The sequence below is a fragment of the Chroicocephalus ridibundus genome, chromosome 3 (assembly GCF_963924245.1).
Source record: "Chroicocephalus ridibundus chromosome 3, bChrRid1.1, whole genome shotgun sequence".
NCBI lineage: Eukaryota > Metazoa > Chordata > Aves > Charadriiformes > Laridae > Chroicocephalus > Chroicocephalus ridibundus.
In genome coordinates, this window is record NC_086286.1 from 102,911,395 (window position 1) to 102,928,101 (window position 16,707).

The 16,707-nt window shown below is 39.2% G+C and overlaps 1 protein-coding gene across 1 annotated transcript in view; it reads right to left on the reverse strand.

The window, feature by feature from the left end:
- Window positions 1-7,968: 7,968 nt before the first annotated feature.
- The window catches only part of LRRC1 (leucine rich repeat containing 1), a 73,094-nt gene continuing 64,355 nt past the window's right edge, over window positions 7,969-16,707 (reverse strand). Inside the window, exons 11-14 of the mRNA XM_063330307.1 lie at window positions 13,888-14,003; window positions 12,790-12,962; window positions 11,101-11,237; window positions 7,969-9,172 (exon numbers count right to left, since the gene is read on the reverse strand). Of these exons, the coding sequence (XP_063186377.1) occupies window positions 9,014-9,172; window positions 11,101-11,237; window positions 12,790-12,962; window positions 13,888-14,003 (585 nt within the window). The 3' untranslated portion in view covers window positions 7,969-9,013. The remainder of the gene's footprint in view (window positions 9,173-11,100; window positions 11,238-12,789; window positions 12,963-13,887; window positions 14,004-16,707) is intronic.

Genomic DNA, 16,707 nt, shown 5'->3' on the forward strand with positions numbered 1-16,707 from the left:
AGCTAATGTGACACCTCAATACATTCCGGGTATTGCCAGAGACAGTTTAAATCCTTGTCAACTTTTAAGCTCATTAGGAAGTCATAAAGCAATTTCACTCTAAAAATAAACACAGGTACAGTGAAGCATTTAACTTCTTCCAAGGGAACTTGTTTGTCTCCTCCTCTTTTGGCCCTGATCCCTAATCCTAAACAACAGCCTCTCAAACCCAGGCTGCCAAATTCTGTACGACCAGTATATGGCTATTTGCTCAAGGTAACAGAAGCTGAAAAGCTAATACAGTACACCTGGCCAGATTTCTAATTAGCTTAAGGTGACAATCACTTCATTGTCCTAGGCATGCATTCAGGTGCTGTGGTAGCTTCTTGTACATACGAGTAGGCAGCTGGTGTCCATCAGTAGATTCTACATCCCTATGCTGCTCGCAGCTGAGCTGGAAAGGCAGAGCTGCAGGGCACTCCTGCTCCCACTTGTCTTAGAATCACAGAATGGTTTGGGTTGGAAGGGCCCTTAAAGATCATCTAGTTCCACCCCCCTGCCATGGGCAGGGACACCTCCCACTAGACCAGGCTGCTCAAAGTCCCATCCAGCCTGGCCTTGAACACCTCCAGGGATGGGGCACCCACAACTTCTCTGGGCAACCTGTTCCAGTGCCTCACCACCCTCACAGTAAAGAATTTCTTCCTAATATCTAATCTAAATCTCCCCTCTTTCAGTTTAAAACTGTTACCCCTCATCCTATCGCTCCACTCCCTGATAAAGAGTCCTTCCTCATCTTTCCTGCAGGCATCCTGTCTTCTACAGCAGGATGCTTCTCCTCACACTGACATATAATGGAAAACCAGCGTCTGCTTCACACCTCACATCTTCTGCAACTCAAGAGATTTTAGTCTTCCATTTATTCTTGATCTATAAATCTTTAAAGTAAAATAGAAACAAAAGGACAATCCTGGGTAAGGGCTGCTCACTTTTTCACTAGGTCTATTCAATACCGTGGATGGCATTATCTTTATGAAAGAAGTTTCACAGTTCGGTTATATCAACGGCAAAAGATTGAATGAACAACCAGAAGTGCCTTTTAGCCTACAGTCACACGTACCTGTTGTAAGCAAAACACCCCATGGATTACGCTTTCACGAAACAAAATGGAGAAACGAAGCCAATGAATGCTGCCGCTGTGAGCGCAGGCTAACACCGCTTTGAAAACAAATCTTAATCCTCATTTTTCACAACTCGATCCTTTTTGATGAAGGAAAAGGGCTGGGGGGTGGAAATAAGATACTGGACTTAATCCAGAGTTCAGCAGCAATGCAAGGTGAGGTACAGAGAATGCCAGGGATGCCGTTGCTGGCCCCGCAGACTGCCAAGGTGTTACTGTGCCAGGCTCTTTGCATCCTTTCGGACAAAGCCAAGAGTAGGCACAGTGCTAATGCCATGAGTTCTTAGTGACGCTAGTCACATGCAGAGTTTGCTAGAAGGAAGCGATAGCAAAGGTACAGCTCTGTTTGCTGCGCTTTAGCGCAAAGCGATCACTCGATCTCTTTAGTGGATACGTTTTTCCCCGCAAAAGGTCCCACCCAACTCATTACTCTGATGTATTAAAGGGTATTAGACGGGCAAAAAACTCCTATCATCCCTCAAGGTGGAAATCACTAAGTGTAGCCAACAGATAGTAGATTTGAACTCCAAAAATAATTTATTAGCTCATTCTCATTAGATTCAATACTATAGAGCCATGCTTTGAGACAAAAGAGGCTACTGGCAAATATCCTAATATTCAGAGAGAAAAATCAGTTCTCCTTACAGAGTGTTACGGATGATAATTGGTCTCTTTACTACCCAAGTAAGGTAGGAAGTTCTTCTTGTGTTTTATGCATGAGGAAACTGAGACCCCAAAAGATTAAAATGGTCAGTATTTTAAGTCATTACTAGCAAATACAGAGTGAGGCACATACTCTTACATTCTCTTTAAAATTTTTGGAATAAAACAATGAGAAACGGGGAATTTGGTATCTAGGACTTCAAGCTTCCTGGGTATTTTGGACTGTGTAACACTGATGTTTTGTAAATGCAGAAGAAATGTTTGGCAGGGGGGAACTATTTATCAGGCCTCAGCAGCTCTGTTCCATAGAAATGCATTTTTCATCTCCGTTCGTTAGTAATGATCCTAACTGATTTGTAAGAGATCATTTTCCTTCAATATTTCACCAGCAAGTCAGGTGGGCTCCTTTTTTACCTCCTTTTAAAGTGTTTTTCACGTTTTCAAAGGCCACCTCTTCAGAACATAAATACTGCTTTGTATTGTGCCCCTGTATGTTAAGAGGACAAATTGTTCTCCTAAAGTACAAGGTGTCTATTCCGATAAGATCTTGCTAATAAATCCTCTAGAGAATGAATTCCCTCCAGGCAACAAAGGTGTGCAAATGCTACGTATCACCCTAAATCATTCTGGCAAACGAAAAAGCATCCAAAACACCCTGACATTAAAAGCCAAGATGTGAAAACCACCCACATTTCTGAAGTACCATACTGAAACCACACAGGGACAAGGAAACGTCCTGCTTACAGCGACAAACTGGTCACCATCGGCAAGCAGAAGCCAGTGTTCTCAGCCACCTAGAACATTTCGATGGGAATACACCTGCTCCTATAATTCCACTCAAAACCCCAGGCACACATTCTCGCCTATTCTTCTATTTAAAGAAAGATTGCTTAAATAGCTTAACTAGCAAATATGGGGGGGGGGGGAATATCTGTAAAGATGTATTTCCTAGAATATAAACATTCTCTTCCTTTGAAGTACAACTATGCATAACATACAGTATTCTACTAACGGAAAACTGTTTCAGACTCATTCCCTTTTTAAAGTACAAAAGGCTGTCTCTAAAAGAGCTTTGTGTGGTTCGCATGAAGTAAGAAGGAAAGCTAAACAAAATGCTGCTGAAAACAAAGACATCCTTGAACACGCTTTCGCTGTAGAAGAGGCAGCAGAAAAGCTGCCTGAACAGAATACTGAAGCAACCCTTCCACAGGGAAACTTTGCTAGCAGTAAATACATGACTTAATTTTAAACTTAGATGTTCCAGCATTAACAAGCCAGGTAAGATTTTTGCATTTCCTGAAGACACCATTTAAAAAAAAAATAAATAAAAATGCTGTAGGTTATCCTAAAAACATCCACTATGTAAATGCTCTTCAGGCTTGGAGTTCTCTCCCCTTTTGAATGGAAAAAAAAAAAAATCATCATCAACATTAAAGTAATTCTTGTTAGTTTAGGTTTTGGGTTGTTCTGAAGTTGCTTAGTGGAAGCCCATGATGTCACCAATAAACTCCAAGAAATTCACTCACGTTTATAACCATGCAGTGCCTTGTTTAATCCTCCAGAAATACAGGGCAATCATATCTCCTATGAGCTACTTCAAAATGGTTTCATGCATTTATTTGGGGTTTGGGTAAAACAGGCAAGTTACAGGGAGAAATCAGGGAATCAGACTGCTTACATCAGTGGCATAGTCTCATCAGTTGCTTGAATTTGTGTCAGGACCAAAAGGAGACAGTTTTAGTGCAACACAAAACTAACTTTGAAGAGTCAAGTCCTGTCTCTGCATTATTGTGGCGATGCTTACAAACTGAAATTCGAGCTGCTGCTGCTTTGGTGGTATTTGCAAGCTGAGCGCGCATCTGTGGATTGTGAGGAAAGTTACCACAGTCAGTACTTGTCTACTGCAGCGAGCGTTGCTAACATTTTGGGTATGGCTGTTACCGTCCCTCCAGCTGCACATCCAGAGACTTCGGCCAAGACAACGTTTTCCAGCAACAGATGAGCAGGAAGAGAAAGAGCATCAAAGGTTATTGGGCATCACGTGTCAACTTCCCGGTATTAACACCAAGGGAGATTTGCTAAATCCCTTCTCCAAAACATCACTGAGGAGCCACAGAGTTCTTCCCATGGACAATACTGATGCTGTACTTTTCAGGAGAGGACTTCTCCTGTATAAAGATACGCTACTTCTTAAGACCTCAACGTTAACAGACTGCCACCATCAGTGTTAAGAGGCACACCCTGAACATGTTAAAAATTCAAAACCAAACTGCCATGAACACTTGCTCCTAAAATCAGTACGAGACATAGTCCAACCACACGCACCGAGCTCCTCAAAGCCCTCTGCTCTGGCAGAACCCACGACTGGCCATCCTGTTGCCACAAGAACCGTAAAAGGGGCGATAAAACGCACAGTGTCTCCAACATTCACCAGAAGAGGAGATACGACAGCTTCTGCAAAGCAGCTCACAAAGCTGTCCTCAAACCACGTATCTGCTTTTCCACTTTGAAAAATCTCACAGTTTTCATTAAGCTGGTTGAATACTGATTATATTCCTGAATTCAGAACGAAAAAGGAAGGCACTGGCCCTCTGAAAACGTCCCAATTGGTTCTGGAGGAAGGGAACACCCAAAACATCTATTGATAGCCGAGAGCACTCTCCTTTTGTCATCTTGCCTAACAGCAACCTAAGCATGGAAGCAGATTTTGTGTGTTTGATGGAAGCTGAAGATGAGGAACACTCTTATCAAGTCAACTGAAAAACTAAAGTAATCTTATTTTCCGGAGTCAAGGCAAAGAACGGCAATGAATTCTCCATTAACAAAAGGTCTAGGACGTTTCTGATAAATAGTCTCAGTGGGAGGTAGACATTTACAGTGAAACAGAATAGGGTCAATGGATGTACTGAAGAATATACTTCAGAAAAAAATAATTAAATTCCTGGCATCACTACTCTCCTCCCAAAAGCTGAATTCACGAGCTACAAGTAGTGAAACCTGTTAAGCAGCTCATCAGCTAAAAATGGTTCACCCAGCACTAGTAAAACACTAATATCAGACAAGAAGCAGGACGATCAGCGTGTCCTGGACACAAACAAGTCATTTGCTGGAAAGGACAGCAGTATGCAAGTTTCCAGTACGCACTTTCCCACAATACGCTGATTATCAAAAATATGGCATGGAAGCCAGAAAAATAATCTCGACACGTAATTTATACGGAAGCTGTGGAAAAAGCCTGGAGCAACACAGAGGGGATGGAAAAATCTGTTCCTACACTAACAATGATAGCAAGAGTCGTTTTGGTTTGTTTGGGTTTTTTTGCTTGGTTATTTTTTATTCTTGTAAGACTATGGAATTGTGTCTTTCAATAGAGAGAACTCCCATGCAGTAACTGACAGGTTAATATTAAATCCACTCCACCACTACGGTCAATTGGTTTTCCCTGGTTACCTCTTTCTAGCTAATAAAGCAGCACGCAACTTTTGTAGCTTTTCTTTCCTTGCAGTAAACCCACCTCCCAAAAGACTTACTAAGGAACTGAAAAAGGAGAAGCTTATGGAGGAAAAAAAAAAAAGTTACGCTTCCAAAATTATATTCGCTACTCAGGCTCTTCAAAGCATCAGCAAGAGAAGAGCCTGAGAAGGGAGGGCTCATGCCTTCAAGGACACACACTGCTTCAGCATAACAAACATCATTAGCTTTTTCTGGGTATAAAATACAGTTAAAAGTGCCTGGAACTTTATCAACACTGTTGGGAGGACAAGTGTATGTAAACCACTTTATAAAACGGCACCCACATGGAACATTTGAGAGATCAGAGGGACTGCTGGAGTCTAGGCTGCTGGAGGTTGGATCAAGTCAGGAATGACATGCAAGTCAGTCTTTCATGATAAAAAGTGATGTGAACCAGACATTGAGGATTTGGGGGAGAAAGAGGGTAGCCACTCATCACTGTTTGCACAGATCCAAGCATCCTTCCCGCCCTGAAAAGCAAATGACACTTCAACTGCTACTATGCCACATTGCCAGCAGCTGTTGTCATATCTCAAGCTTTTACTAGCCTGGAAAAATGCACTTATTGCCAGACTCAAACACCCTGCACTAAATTGTATATACTGCTGAACTACCTGCAAATTGCCTCACCCGAAGAGCACAAACAAAACACATTGTGCTATACGGTGTTAGTGTAGAAGACTGAAAAATACACCTCCTCTTTCAATCTCCCCAGAGACTCGCTGAAAAAACATAATGAAAATCCAGCTTTTTCACCACCCAGATTCACAAAGTGAAGACAAATGGCACTGAAAGGCAAGGAACACCAATGCTTCTCTGGGGACAGCAGCAGCGTGGTCTGATGATGGGCTTCAGCTCCTCTAACCTCTCATCAAGCAACTGTTGGATTCTGTTCTGAGCTCAACTTATTTACTTTTACAAACAAATGGAGGCAAACACCTTCAATAAGCAATTCATACCACCTGCCTTTGGCTGAGACGACCACATGGAGATGATACGAGGGTGTAGGAATGTGGAACTGCCCCAGATGAAGGCAACGAGCCTGGATCACCCATTTCTCTGTAGCCAGAGAAACCAAAACATTCATTCCACTATTTAAAAAGAAAAAATAAATAAATTGATCGCTGAGCAGTTACTTCATGTCAAAGCAAGTAGTGCCTGTCTTCTGGCTGGTTTTTGGGCTACGGTGCAGTCTCCACAACCTTGCTGGCATGAACAAAAAGCAACTGCCTAGGAACCAAACACCTATCACTAGCCAAATAAGATTTATAAGAGCTGTAACAAGGTTTATGTCTTGTTCCGACTTCAGCAGGAGGGAGTAGGTGCACACAGGCAGTTAATGGTTTTCATCTGGTGGCACATTAGGCAAGGCCAAATTCAGGCTTTACACATTCATTTCATCTAGCTGATGCAGCTCTCCTGTTTATATCTGGAACAGATGCTTAAAAAAAAAAATAAAAACACAAACAAACCAAACAAAACCAAATAAAAAAACCCTCAAAAAAACCAAGCCACAGCCTCCAAATAAAAAACTGTCATCACAGAGCTCAGAGTCTTGCTGCCTTTGGCGTTTTGGCTTTGGTCTGTCTTTTTTAGGAACTCATTTTCACCTCAAATGGGTTTGCTGAGGTTTACTTGGACTTCGGATAGAGAGTTTCCTACATTTTTAAACTTTTGTTGTGCCAATGCCAGTAAGCACTTTAAAAAGAAAATTCTACCCAAGGCTGGAGTCAATTGTACCAAAACCTCATTTTTTTTTCCTGGTTTTCTTTTAACAGCAGCTTGCCGAGAACAACAGGCAGAGCTCTGCCTTGGGAAGAATGAAATTGCACTACCCCTGAACTAACCTAATACCTACCAACCTGCAGCAGCTCCTGCAAAATGACCAGCCTTGAAGCTTAAATGAGAAATCTTTGGGAAGAGAAGAAATCACAAAAATTAATGTATTTTGCCAGGATAGATCTGAATATTTGGAGATGGCTTGCCATACCTACTTGTCCAACATCAACAAGAAAGCAGTGCCTTTCGCAAAGGCTTCAAATCAAAATTTAAAAAGTTAAATGACAAAAATTATCAAAGATTGCAGTTATTAATTTTAACACAGAAGCTATTGTGACTCCCCTGATCTCCTCCTTTCCCATCTTCTCCCAGAAGCCCTCATACAACCAACACTTACTGGAAGAAATGTTCAGCAGAAGAAGGGACGTGGTTAGCCATACATGAAGTGTCGGGTCTTGAATTTTGTTGAAGTTTGGGTTCATTGCATTAGCTCACGCTAAAAAATATGTCAAATCTTTGCTGTGAACTCAGACTGCTCAAGTCCCTGCACTTAACATGTTAGTGGTCTTTGTTAGCTCATGGCGCACGTAGAACTCAGAGACACTAAAATCAATCTTTACCAGCCTTTTGCAAAATTGTTATTTACTGAATTCAACTTGGTTAATACTTACCTTTACAAACAAACCAGAACCCACAGATTTAATAAGACCTTGAAATCAGCATTGGACGACTGGAAGTGCAACACAGTAACAATGATAGTAAATTCCAGTATTAATTCATACATACTTTAATTGCTACTTTAATGATACAATAAATCTACTGAAGCTTTTAAAGATTTTTTTTTTATTATGGTTTTATATATTTATATAAAACCACCAAAGCACTTTAAAGAATCATGCTTTCTTGTGTAATACATAAAACTAGTTTCATACTGTGCTTCTGAAAGTCTATCGTGCTGTTTTTCAAGTTATTTTACAGATGGCACATAAAAAAAACCCCAAAATGAACGGAAGCATGAATTTCTAGTGACTGCAATGCAACACAGCATCCAAAACAAGATGTTTCATTACAACTAAGTTAAAGTGTGAGTGCATTATGTAATAAACAATAGCAGTTCGGTCATTTTAATCTTAATTCTGTTTACAACAAAACTAACATTTGTGCTTCACGACCTAAAATCCCATGATATAAAGATAAGTTCTCTGTTGTAAAAATCCCAACAAATTACTGTCCGGAAAGAAAAACATATCTAAAACAGGAGACCAAGTTTCAATCTACTCACTTTCTTCAAGAATTGTTATATTTAAAACTATTACGACATATGGGACACAATAAGGCACAATGGGTGGTACAAATGAATGAATACAGTTGTCCATGAAACTAGTTCTTTCCACAAATACTAAAATATGTACCGCTCAAGATAAATTTTCTCTTAAAAATGAAATACATCATTTTGTTATGAAAGTCCTATACAAAAATTTAAAATTTACACCATCTGAGCTGCCAAAAAAATAAAAAAGTGTATCAATTTTCCACAAAACTATATTTCTCACCAGCACATCCAGCCACTGGGAAAAAGACACCCCAGCACACTGGAAAAGAAAAGCATTATTTCCCCTGTGTTTAAGACAAAAATATTGTATTCTGCATACAGTAGTGTATTATACTTAAAAAAAGCCTAGCACTATTAAAATTACAATATTGATTTGGAAATTATTGGTTCACTGCCTGGATGAAATAAGGCACTTTCTTCCAGCGGGCAGCAATTTTCACATGTATGGAGACGATGAATCAGGTTCTGGTTAAAAACAAAAAAGGGGCTCAATGAGGTCCCAGAAGACGACAGGAACTTTTCGACAGCAGGGGAAGACACAGGAGGTAAAACCTGGAGATGAAACTCTACACAGAAGTGGTCACTCTGTCAATGGCATTATTGACCTCGTTTTTGTTTGAATCCAGTCCTTTAGCAGCATTCATATCATTCCGTAAATTCTCCACTGTCTTTTTCATGTTCTTTAATTCTCCAGGGTGTGGAGTGGCTCGCCTTAGAAGTGTTCTCTAAAAATAAACAGCGCAATAAGTGGTTTTGCCGCCTTCTCTTTGAAAAACAACATACGCTTTCAAGGCTTTAGCATTCACGTACCAAATATTAGGTATTAATTTTTTTTCTCCCCCCCGCCCCTTTTCCATTTCTAACTACGATGCTCTATGTTGAACGTTATTTTCATAGCTGCTTGTTTATGAAGACAGTGAAAGAGATTTTAAGAACTGTCTAGGAGCAAATTTTTTCATCTCTTGACCTACTAATCTGAAAACCACTCAAGTGAAGAACAATTACACGTTATGAAGTGAAGATTCTTTCATAAATATAGTTGGGAATTATTTTTTTCCCCCAAAAACCATTCAAGTGATTTAAGATCACATTTCAAACAAAAAAACTTCAGCTGGTTTTGAAAGAATCCCACAAGATCTCTCTACAGTGTCAAATACATGTTTGTGTGGAGCTCTGTGTGCCTTCCAGCCCCACCACACAGTTTGGTTCTCTTGTCAACTGAGAACAAATATCTTGGAAGGAAGAAGGGGGAGCATTTCTCTCCCGTCGTAGACACAAGAACGTCTAACGTCATTGTGCTGAAACCTTTACAAAGAAAACAAAACTGATGAAAACCCCAGTTAGCATCCCGATTAGAGACCAACAGAGCACCAAGAATAATTGCACAAATATGTATCAGTATAATAATACACAGATACATGCAATTACTTTTCACTGGTATACATGTGAGCTGTGCAGATTACAGCGGAACTAATGACCCACAAATACGTGCATTGGTCAAGACTGCTTTGGAAATCTGCCCTTCCTCCTCCCCAGCAAGATCATACACGTTTTTCCTCTAAAAAGGTTTTTGCGTCGAGTCAGGCTGTAATACCATGACTGAAAGCAGTTATCATTAACACCTGAGCCCTTGTTATTGCATGGACATTCTCAGGTTGGCACGGTTGTTAAGAAGCATCCTTCTGAACTCCCTTATCAGTCAGTTTACGAACCATGCTTGTCAGAGAGATTTAGTTTCTGCTGCTTTGGATTAAGCAACCACCTTGCTTGAAAACCTAAATGTTCATTTCCCTACTAACTCAGAATTTTTATAGCCACTTTTTAAAGTGAGACCATGTTTCTAGTATGCTGGATTGCATCCAGTCAGTGCCCTGAAGTATCTCAAGGTGAGCTCTAATGAGGACCACCAGCAAGTTTTTAGAGCATCGGAGAAGCGCACTGAAAATCTGATGGAAGCAGTCTTAACCTTTACGAAGAGTTTTAATTGTTAGTGAAAGTTAGTCAAGCTAAAGATCATGTTGCATTTTGATTTTCAGGACATGCAGAGCCCAACTTAATGGAGAGGTCTTATAAGTACAGTGACAGATGTTCCCACATCCTTTGTTTAAGTGGGAAACTAATGATCAATGTTCTTGCTATTTATGGACACTGTGGTTGTTTCAATGCAAGTGGTGGAGGGAAGAAGAAGAAGTAGTAAAGAGAGAGAGAAAGAGAGAGATTAGAAATAGAAATTAAGAGAGACAAACAATGGCAAATTTAACGGAGGCACATGCCAGAGTGCTGGAATCTTAAATTAGACCCTATATACTTTCAGGCAGCAAAGCTTCACAGATGCACGGAAAGATTCTGTCTTGTTTCTGGAAGTAAAGCATCCTGAGCAGTCAAAGGAAAACAAAGCAAAAAGAAGACTGGCCTGCATCAGAACATGAAAGTTATACTCAAAGTAGGAAAAAAAAAAAAAGAAAAGAAAAAAGGTATTTTAAGTCAATATGAAAAAAGTTTTGGCCGTCAACATGAACAGTTTCTGCTACAAATGTATGCAAAAAGCATGCGGTCACAGCTGAAATATTTACAGCAAGACAGCTTAGATACTTTTACACTTTTGTGTTAAAGTCACAATGTCTGCAGGTATCCAGAGGCTTGGAAAACATACCATTTCATTATCGTCTTCATCTTTTTCATCTTCTAAGAAGCGAATTGCACTGACTCTATTCACTGCCCGCTCATTCCATGTTTCGTCTGACATTTCATTTACCAAACTCTCTAGTGCACCACATCGTGGTAAGTTATCTGTTAGAACAGCAAAACATAACTAATGAGCCACAGCAAGCCTAAAATATCAACATGGTACATTGTTAAAAACTGCAATATCCAACCTATCACTCAGAGATTTACAACTGGCTATTTCTATTTTTTTTTAATAGAAAACAAAACTTGAATTAATTTTCTGTTATCAAGTACACACAATAAATAGTTTCTGTATAAAGCAGAAGTTTCTGTACTTGGGCTGTTTCATGTTTGTAGCAGTTTGAGAGTACTGATTATAGAAATTAATATACTTGCCACTACAGAAGCTTTTCTTCCAGACCATGGCTGCCATCTGACACTAGCCAGTTCCCTACATGGCATTCCATAACACAGGATCATTGCTTTTACTGACCTCATCCTTTTAGTATTGCTAGACACACACATCCAACAATCTTAATTCTAAGCCCTCTACCCTTGAAGCCGTGAGATTCATTTAGAGAGGAGGAAATCTAATTTCTAGTGGTGAGGCCTTTAGAGAAAGTCAGCCTGCCTCAGCTACTCTTCTTGAACTAGCTTAATCTTCTCTAAATCTAAAGGGGTTAATTAATTAACTTATTTTAATTCTAAATGCAATTTGTATTCTTAAAATCCAGAAGCTGACAAAAAACAGAGCCATTCTACGCTTTTACTGCTTTAATGGTTTCTATTTGCTTCATCTGCAAAGTATTCAAAGAGTGGAATTAATCTAGGTAAGTTTGGGTACCTACGATACAGATATCTACAGCTGAGCTTTTCTCCTCAGGCCTCCTTTGTACTCGGTGGAGAAGAATCCATGTGATTTCTTTTAAAAGTCTGTTCTTGGATGGGATAAATTACTCTCCAGTGATTACAGCTAAAGTTTAAATATTAGCTCAGATGAATCCCCTTGAATGTTCACACATCGCTATAAAAGCTTGAGCACAAAAAACATCCAGAAGTTACTGGAGCAGCAACCCAGGTAACGCTGAAGAAGAGTTTATGGTTCCACCTGAACCAAAGGCAAGTTTCAGCACAAAAGGTAAAAAGAACTTATACTGCAATTCTACACTTGTTGAAGAACATTATAGAGTTACTGTACAGTATCTTTGCTTGAAACAAAATTAGCTTGCTAAAAAGTAAAATGTCTACTGCTTATTACTAGTTATGCAATTATTTTTCTGGTAAAGAGATTGTAGTTGGAAAGCCACCAGTTTTCACTAGGTATATATGTATTTAAGATGTATAATCAATGTAGGCAAATGCAGACACTGCTACTTGGCCCACTGGCAAGCCTCAGAACAATGATAGGATTAAGTCTTCTTCTTCCAGGTCTATATTTTATTTATTGTAGCTGGTGTCATCATATTTTCAATAACACTCACAGCCATGTTTTTCAAGTCTTCTGAAAACTAGTATGACTACAAAAAAAAGTGTTCAAGTTAAAATTCAACCAGAACTTTGCTGCTTTGCTCGTTAGAGCTTATGCATGCTTTACAAACCTTTATGGAACAGACAACAGAGCAAACAAAGACAAAGTACTTCTATACATAATGAAAAACTGACTCTAGGCACTTACCTTGGCAACCAGGCTCAGAAGGCATTTGAGGAAGTAATACACATGTTAAAATCTTTTCTCCTGTTTCAGGGTCTGTGTCAGTCTGAAATGTCAGCAAAGGCTGGGACTGGTTATCAGACAACCACAAAGCCTTCAGCTTTAAGGTAGTCAGTGAGAGGGGAAGATACGTCAGCCTAGTTCAAACAAAGAAAAGTAAAAAAGTCAGGACAATCTCCAGGAGATTTAATAAATAGTCATGAAGTCTACTCTTCAGTATATATCCCTGAGTTGGAATAAACACGATTGAGATTAATATCTCTTAATAGAAAGCACTGCAGTAGCCATCAACTCCAACTACTCCATTATTTGAAAAAGAATCTGCAGCTTAACTTTATACCATAATTGTCTGTAGCTGTGAGTAACAGGTAAAACTGAGCATTTCTCTACTGCAGTAAAATGCCCTGGAAGGCAGACAGCTGCTTCTGCTCTGGAGCCTTGTATATACACAATTGCCAGAACAGAAATACGTCAGTGCCTATGAGACAATTATATTGCATAGATGAGATGCCACTTGCTTGTCCCTTACTTTTTTTTCCCCCCGCTTAACTTCCTATTAAGCAACAGAACTAATTTGCTGCTTTATGCTTCAATCCACTCCTTTTTGCATTTTGATGCCTGAAGCATATCAACTAAGATTCGCGAGAAGCCGCAAGGTCAATGTGGCATTATTTGTTACTTGCAGTGCATCTCAAAGTCAAGAAACTCAATATTAGTGTTACTTTACGTTAAGGCTGCTAGTTTCAGCTGAAGCTCTAACAAATTGCCTAGATTCTCAGTTTTAATTCAGAAACCCAGAGGTTTGGTTTTGTTTTTTTTTTAAATTCCCATCTTTTCCTCAGGGTCAAAGCAATTCAGAAAACGTACTCACGACAACATACAATTGATGCTACTTTGGGCCAAGTAGATTCAAGTAGACTACTTTGACAATTTCAACAGTAATCCTAACACAAAAGTCATAACTGTTTTTTTGTTACTTCATTCTTAGATGTAGTATCTTTTGTTGTTAGAAAGAATTAAGTAAATCCAGCAAAAGAACATGACAATATAAAAATCTCTTACCTGTTTCCAGCGACATCCAGGACATGAAGCTCAGCGGCTTGTGAAATTTCAGAGGGGATTCGAGATAATCTGTTGTCACGTACAGAAAACACGTTAAGACTGCAGCACCCCCCAATCTATATTAGAGAAGAGGGAAAAAAAAGAAAAAAGAAAAAAGAAGTCTGGTTTTGTTGCAATACGACAGTATAAACAAAGGCATGCAGTACGGGTCACGTAATACGTCAGAGCGCATTCAAGTTACGATGCCTGCCAGACACTTCACCCAGAGGTACAGACTGCAAACGAGTGTTAGCTTAAAAGAAGTCTGACCTGAAGCGACTCTCTTGGAGCAGTTTCTTGAACATCTGTATCTGCAAATAATGTATAACTTTACAAATAGGTCAGGGTGTAGCTACCTTGTAAAGCCTTCTGCGCCAGGAAGAGAGCAGTAACCACACAGATGGCACTTTGTAGACAACCCTCACAAAAAATACTAGCTTTAAACTTTCAATTTTTTTCTAGCTCTATGTTTTACATATTAATTCTTTCCTTCCTCATGGTAACCTTAGACACAAGCAAGTGCAATGGGGCGGCTTTCAGCAAGGCAAAATGCTAAATACACCAACCAACTCCCAACATTTATTGAGTCCGCAAAGAGTAATGAAGAGTTCACAAAAAATAGACGACTTTATGAGTAACAACTTTGACTCTCTGTTTTATTAGAAGCATCTAATTTCTAGATGATTCCCATATGAACTGGCCAATTCAACCTAATATCTTCTGTCTCTACCAGATTATCCAAACATAAGTATCTCTCTATTCCCAAGCAAATTTTTGGGTGAAAAAGATGGGATTTTTGAGTTTTACCCTTAAAATATCTATATTTTGCATCAAAGGTATGTATTTTCAGTAAAAAAGAAACCCTCCACATTTGATTAAAAAACCCACATTCCACCTTTTTGTTCCAGACGGCAATTACTACTATAAACACCGAGATTATTAGTTTTAGCAACTTGAAAGCTGCTTCAAGTAACTCTTTGTTCCACTTCACAAAGGAAACTTACCTTTGTTTGCTTATCATACAGAGCTTCAAAAAGCACTGATGTTTGTTTGCCAGTTCCAAAACTCACCATGAGAAGAGGAAAAAAAAAATACGTTTCTTCTCTTACTTATTAGATGCAAAATATCCCAACGCCTTTTGAAGCTTTCAAGTTAAGCGGACTTAGAACCTAACTATAGACAGCAAACCTACTGAAAGATCTTAATTCAAAAATTAGAGGACTTCTGCAATCACACACACATGTAAGAAGGTTCTTCTGTCACAATACAGCAACATGCCACTACACCGTGGTCAGGAGTCCCCCGATCTGAGCTGAAATTATTTGTGTGCTGTAATTAACGGTCAGTTCTGTCTTTGCAAAATCCACAATTCAGTCCAAACCCACGTTTGAGATTGCAGACAAATACCACAAAAGCTTTTCCACTAATCAAAGTAAAAATCATGTTGATTTAACCTACACTATTGACCAAGGAAAAAGCCATTTTTAAAAGGATGCTACTGTGACTGAGAAAATAAACCAATGGAGCACTTATACCCCACTTACCTTTGTGTTATAAATACACGTTAATGGAAGAAAGCAGCGATCAGCTGCTCAAGGCTTCTGATTCACAAGCTATTTACAGCGCAAAGTTACAGCACAACATTCTCTTGACACAACAAAATCTGGGATGGTTTTCCTTAAATCACTGCACTCTAAAATGCAGCTATATCACAAGAGCGTCAGCTTACCCAGCCCTGCGTGTACACTAAGAGCAGCAAACTTCTTAGTCATTTTAGCTCGTGAATCAAAGCCCTTAGAAACCAGCGCTCAAATCACAAGCAAACTTTTCTTAGTACTATAATTCTGCTATTCACTTTAAAACGTGTATAGATTCTTAAATAGTGTGCCTTGACACATTCACAGAATGCAGTGCCATGTACGAAAAAAATTTTAAAAACAACAAAACCCAACATATATTTATATACACACACACGAAGTGTCTAATTGGTGTATCTAACATGAGGAGCTGTGAAAAGCAAGAGATACAATTAGTGAATGCTGATGAGCTGGCAAGTGATGCCCTAAGTGACACAAAGTGTTTGCTTTTCCACGAATGAAGTTTGCGTTACTCAGTCTTGGAGTATGGGGACCCAAACAGTTTAGCCAAACAAACAAAGTAAAGCCATGCAGCCCTGATGAGCCCAAAACTTCTGTACTTTTGACAATGGAAAAATGCAGCAGTGGAACCAGCCGGCCTGAGTCATCATGCATTTAAAGCAGTTTAATGAAAGGTAACAGCAGAATCGTGGACTGAATAATACTTACAGGGTTATCAATTTACCTGACCCATAATTTTCCAAGCGGCTAACAATTAAGAAAATACAAAAGATGTTCAATTTACTCTTCTTTATCCATACAGGACAAGAGCATGCCAACAAATGGAGACAGAACACACATTCTTCTACTGCCAAAGAGGATTAGAACTCCTAAGTTATTTTAACTTGTTTTAACTCTGCTTTATCAGTGACTAGGCAATTGTTCAAAGGTGGTGTTTCATTCAGAGGTAGTGAAGACCCTTTATTTTTTTTAATAGGTTAGTGGGGGGAGATAACAGACAGATACTGAATTTTTTTTATGAAACTGTGTTTAGAAAATGCAGACAGCATCTAACGAGCAACATCGGGTGAGATATCACAGAAAGAAAAAAAAGACAAGCTGACAGTTAAAAAAAATAAAAAAATCTTTGTAATTTCAAAAAAAGATGGCACCCATCCAGTAGTACAGAAGACATCAGGTCCAA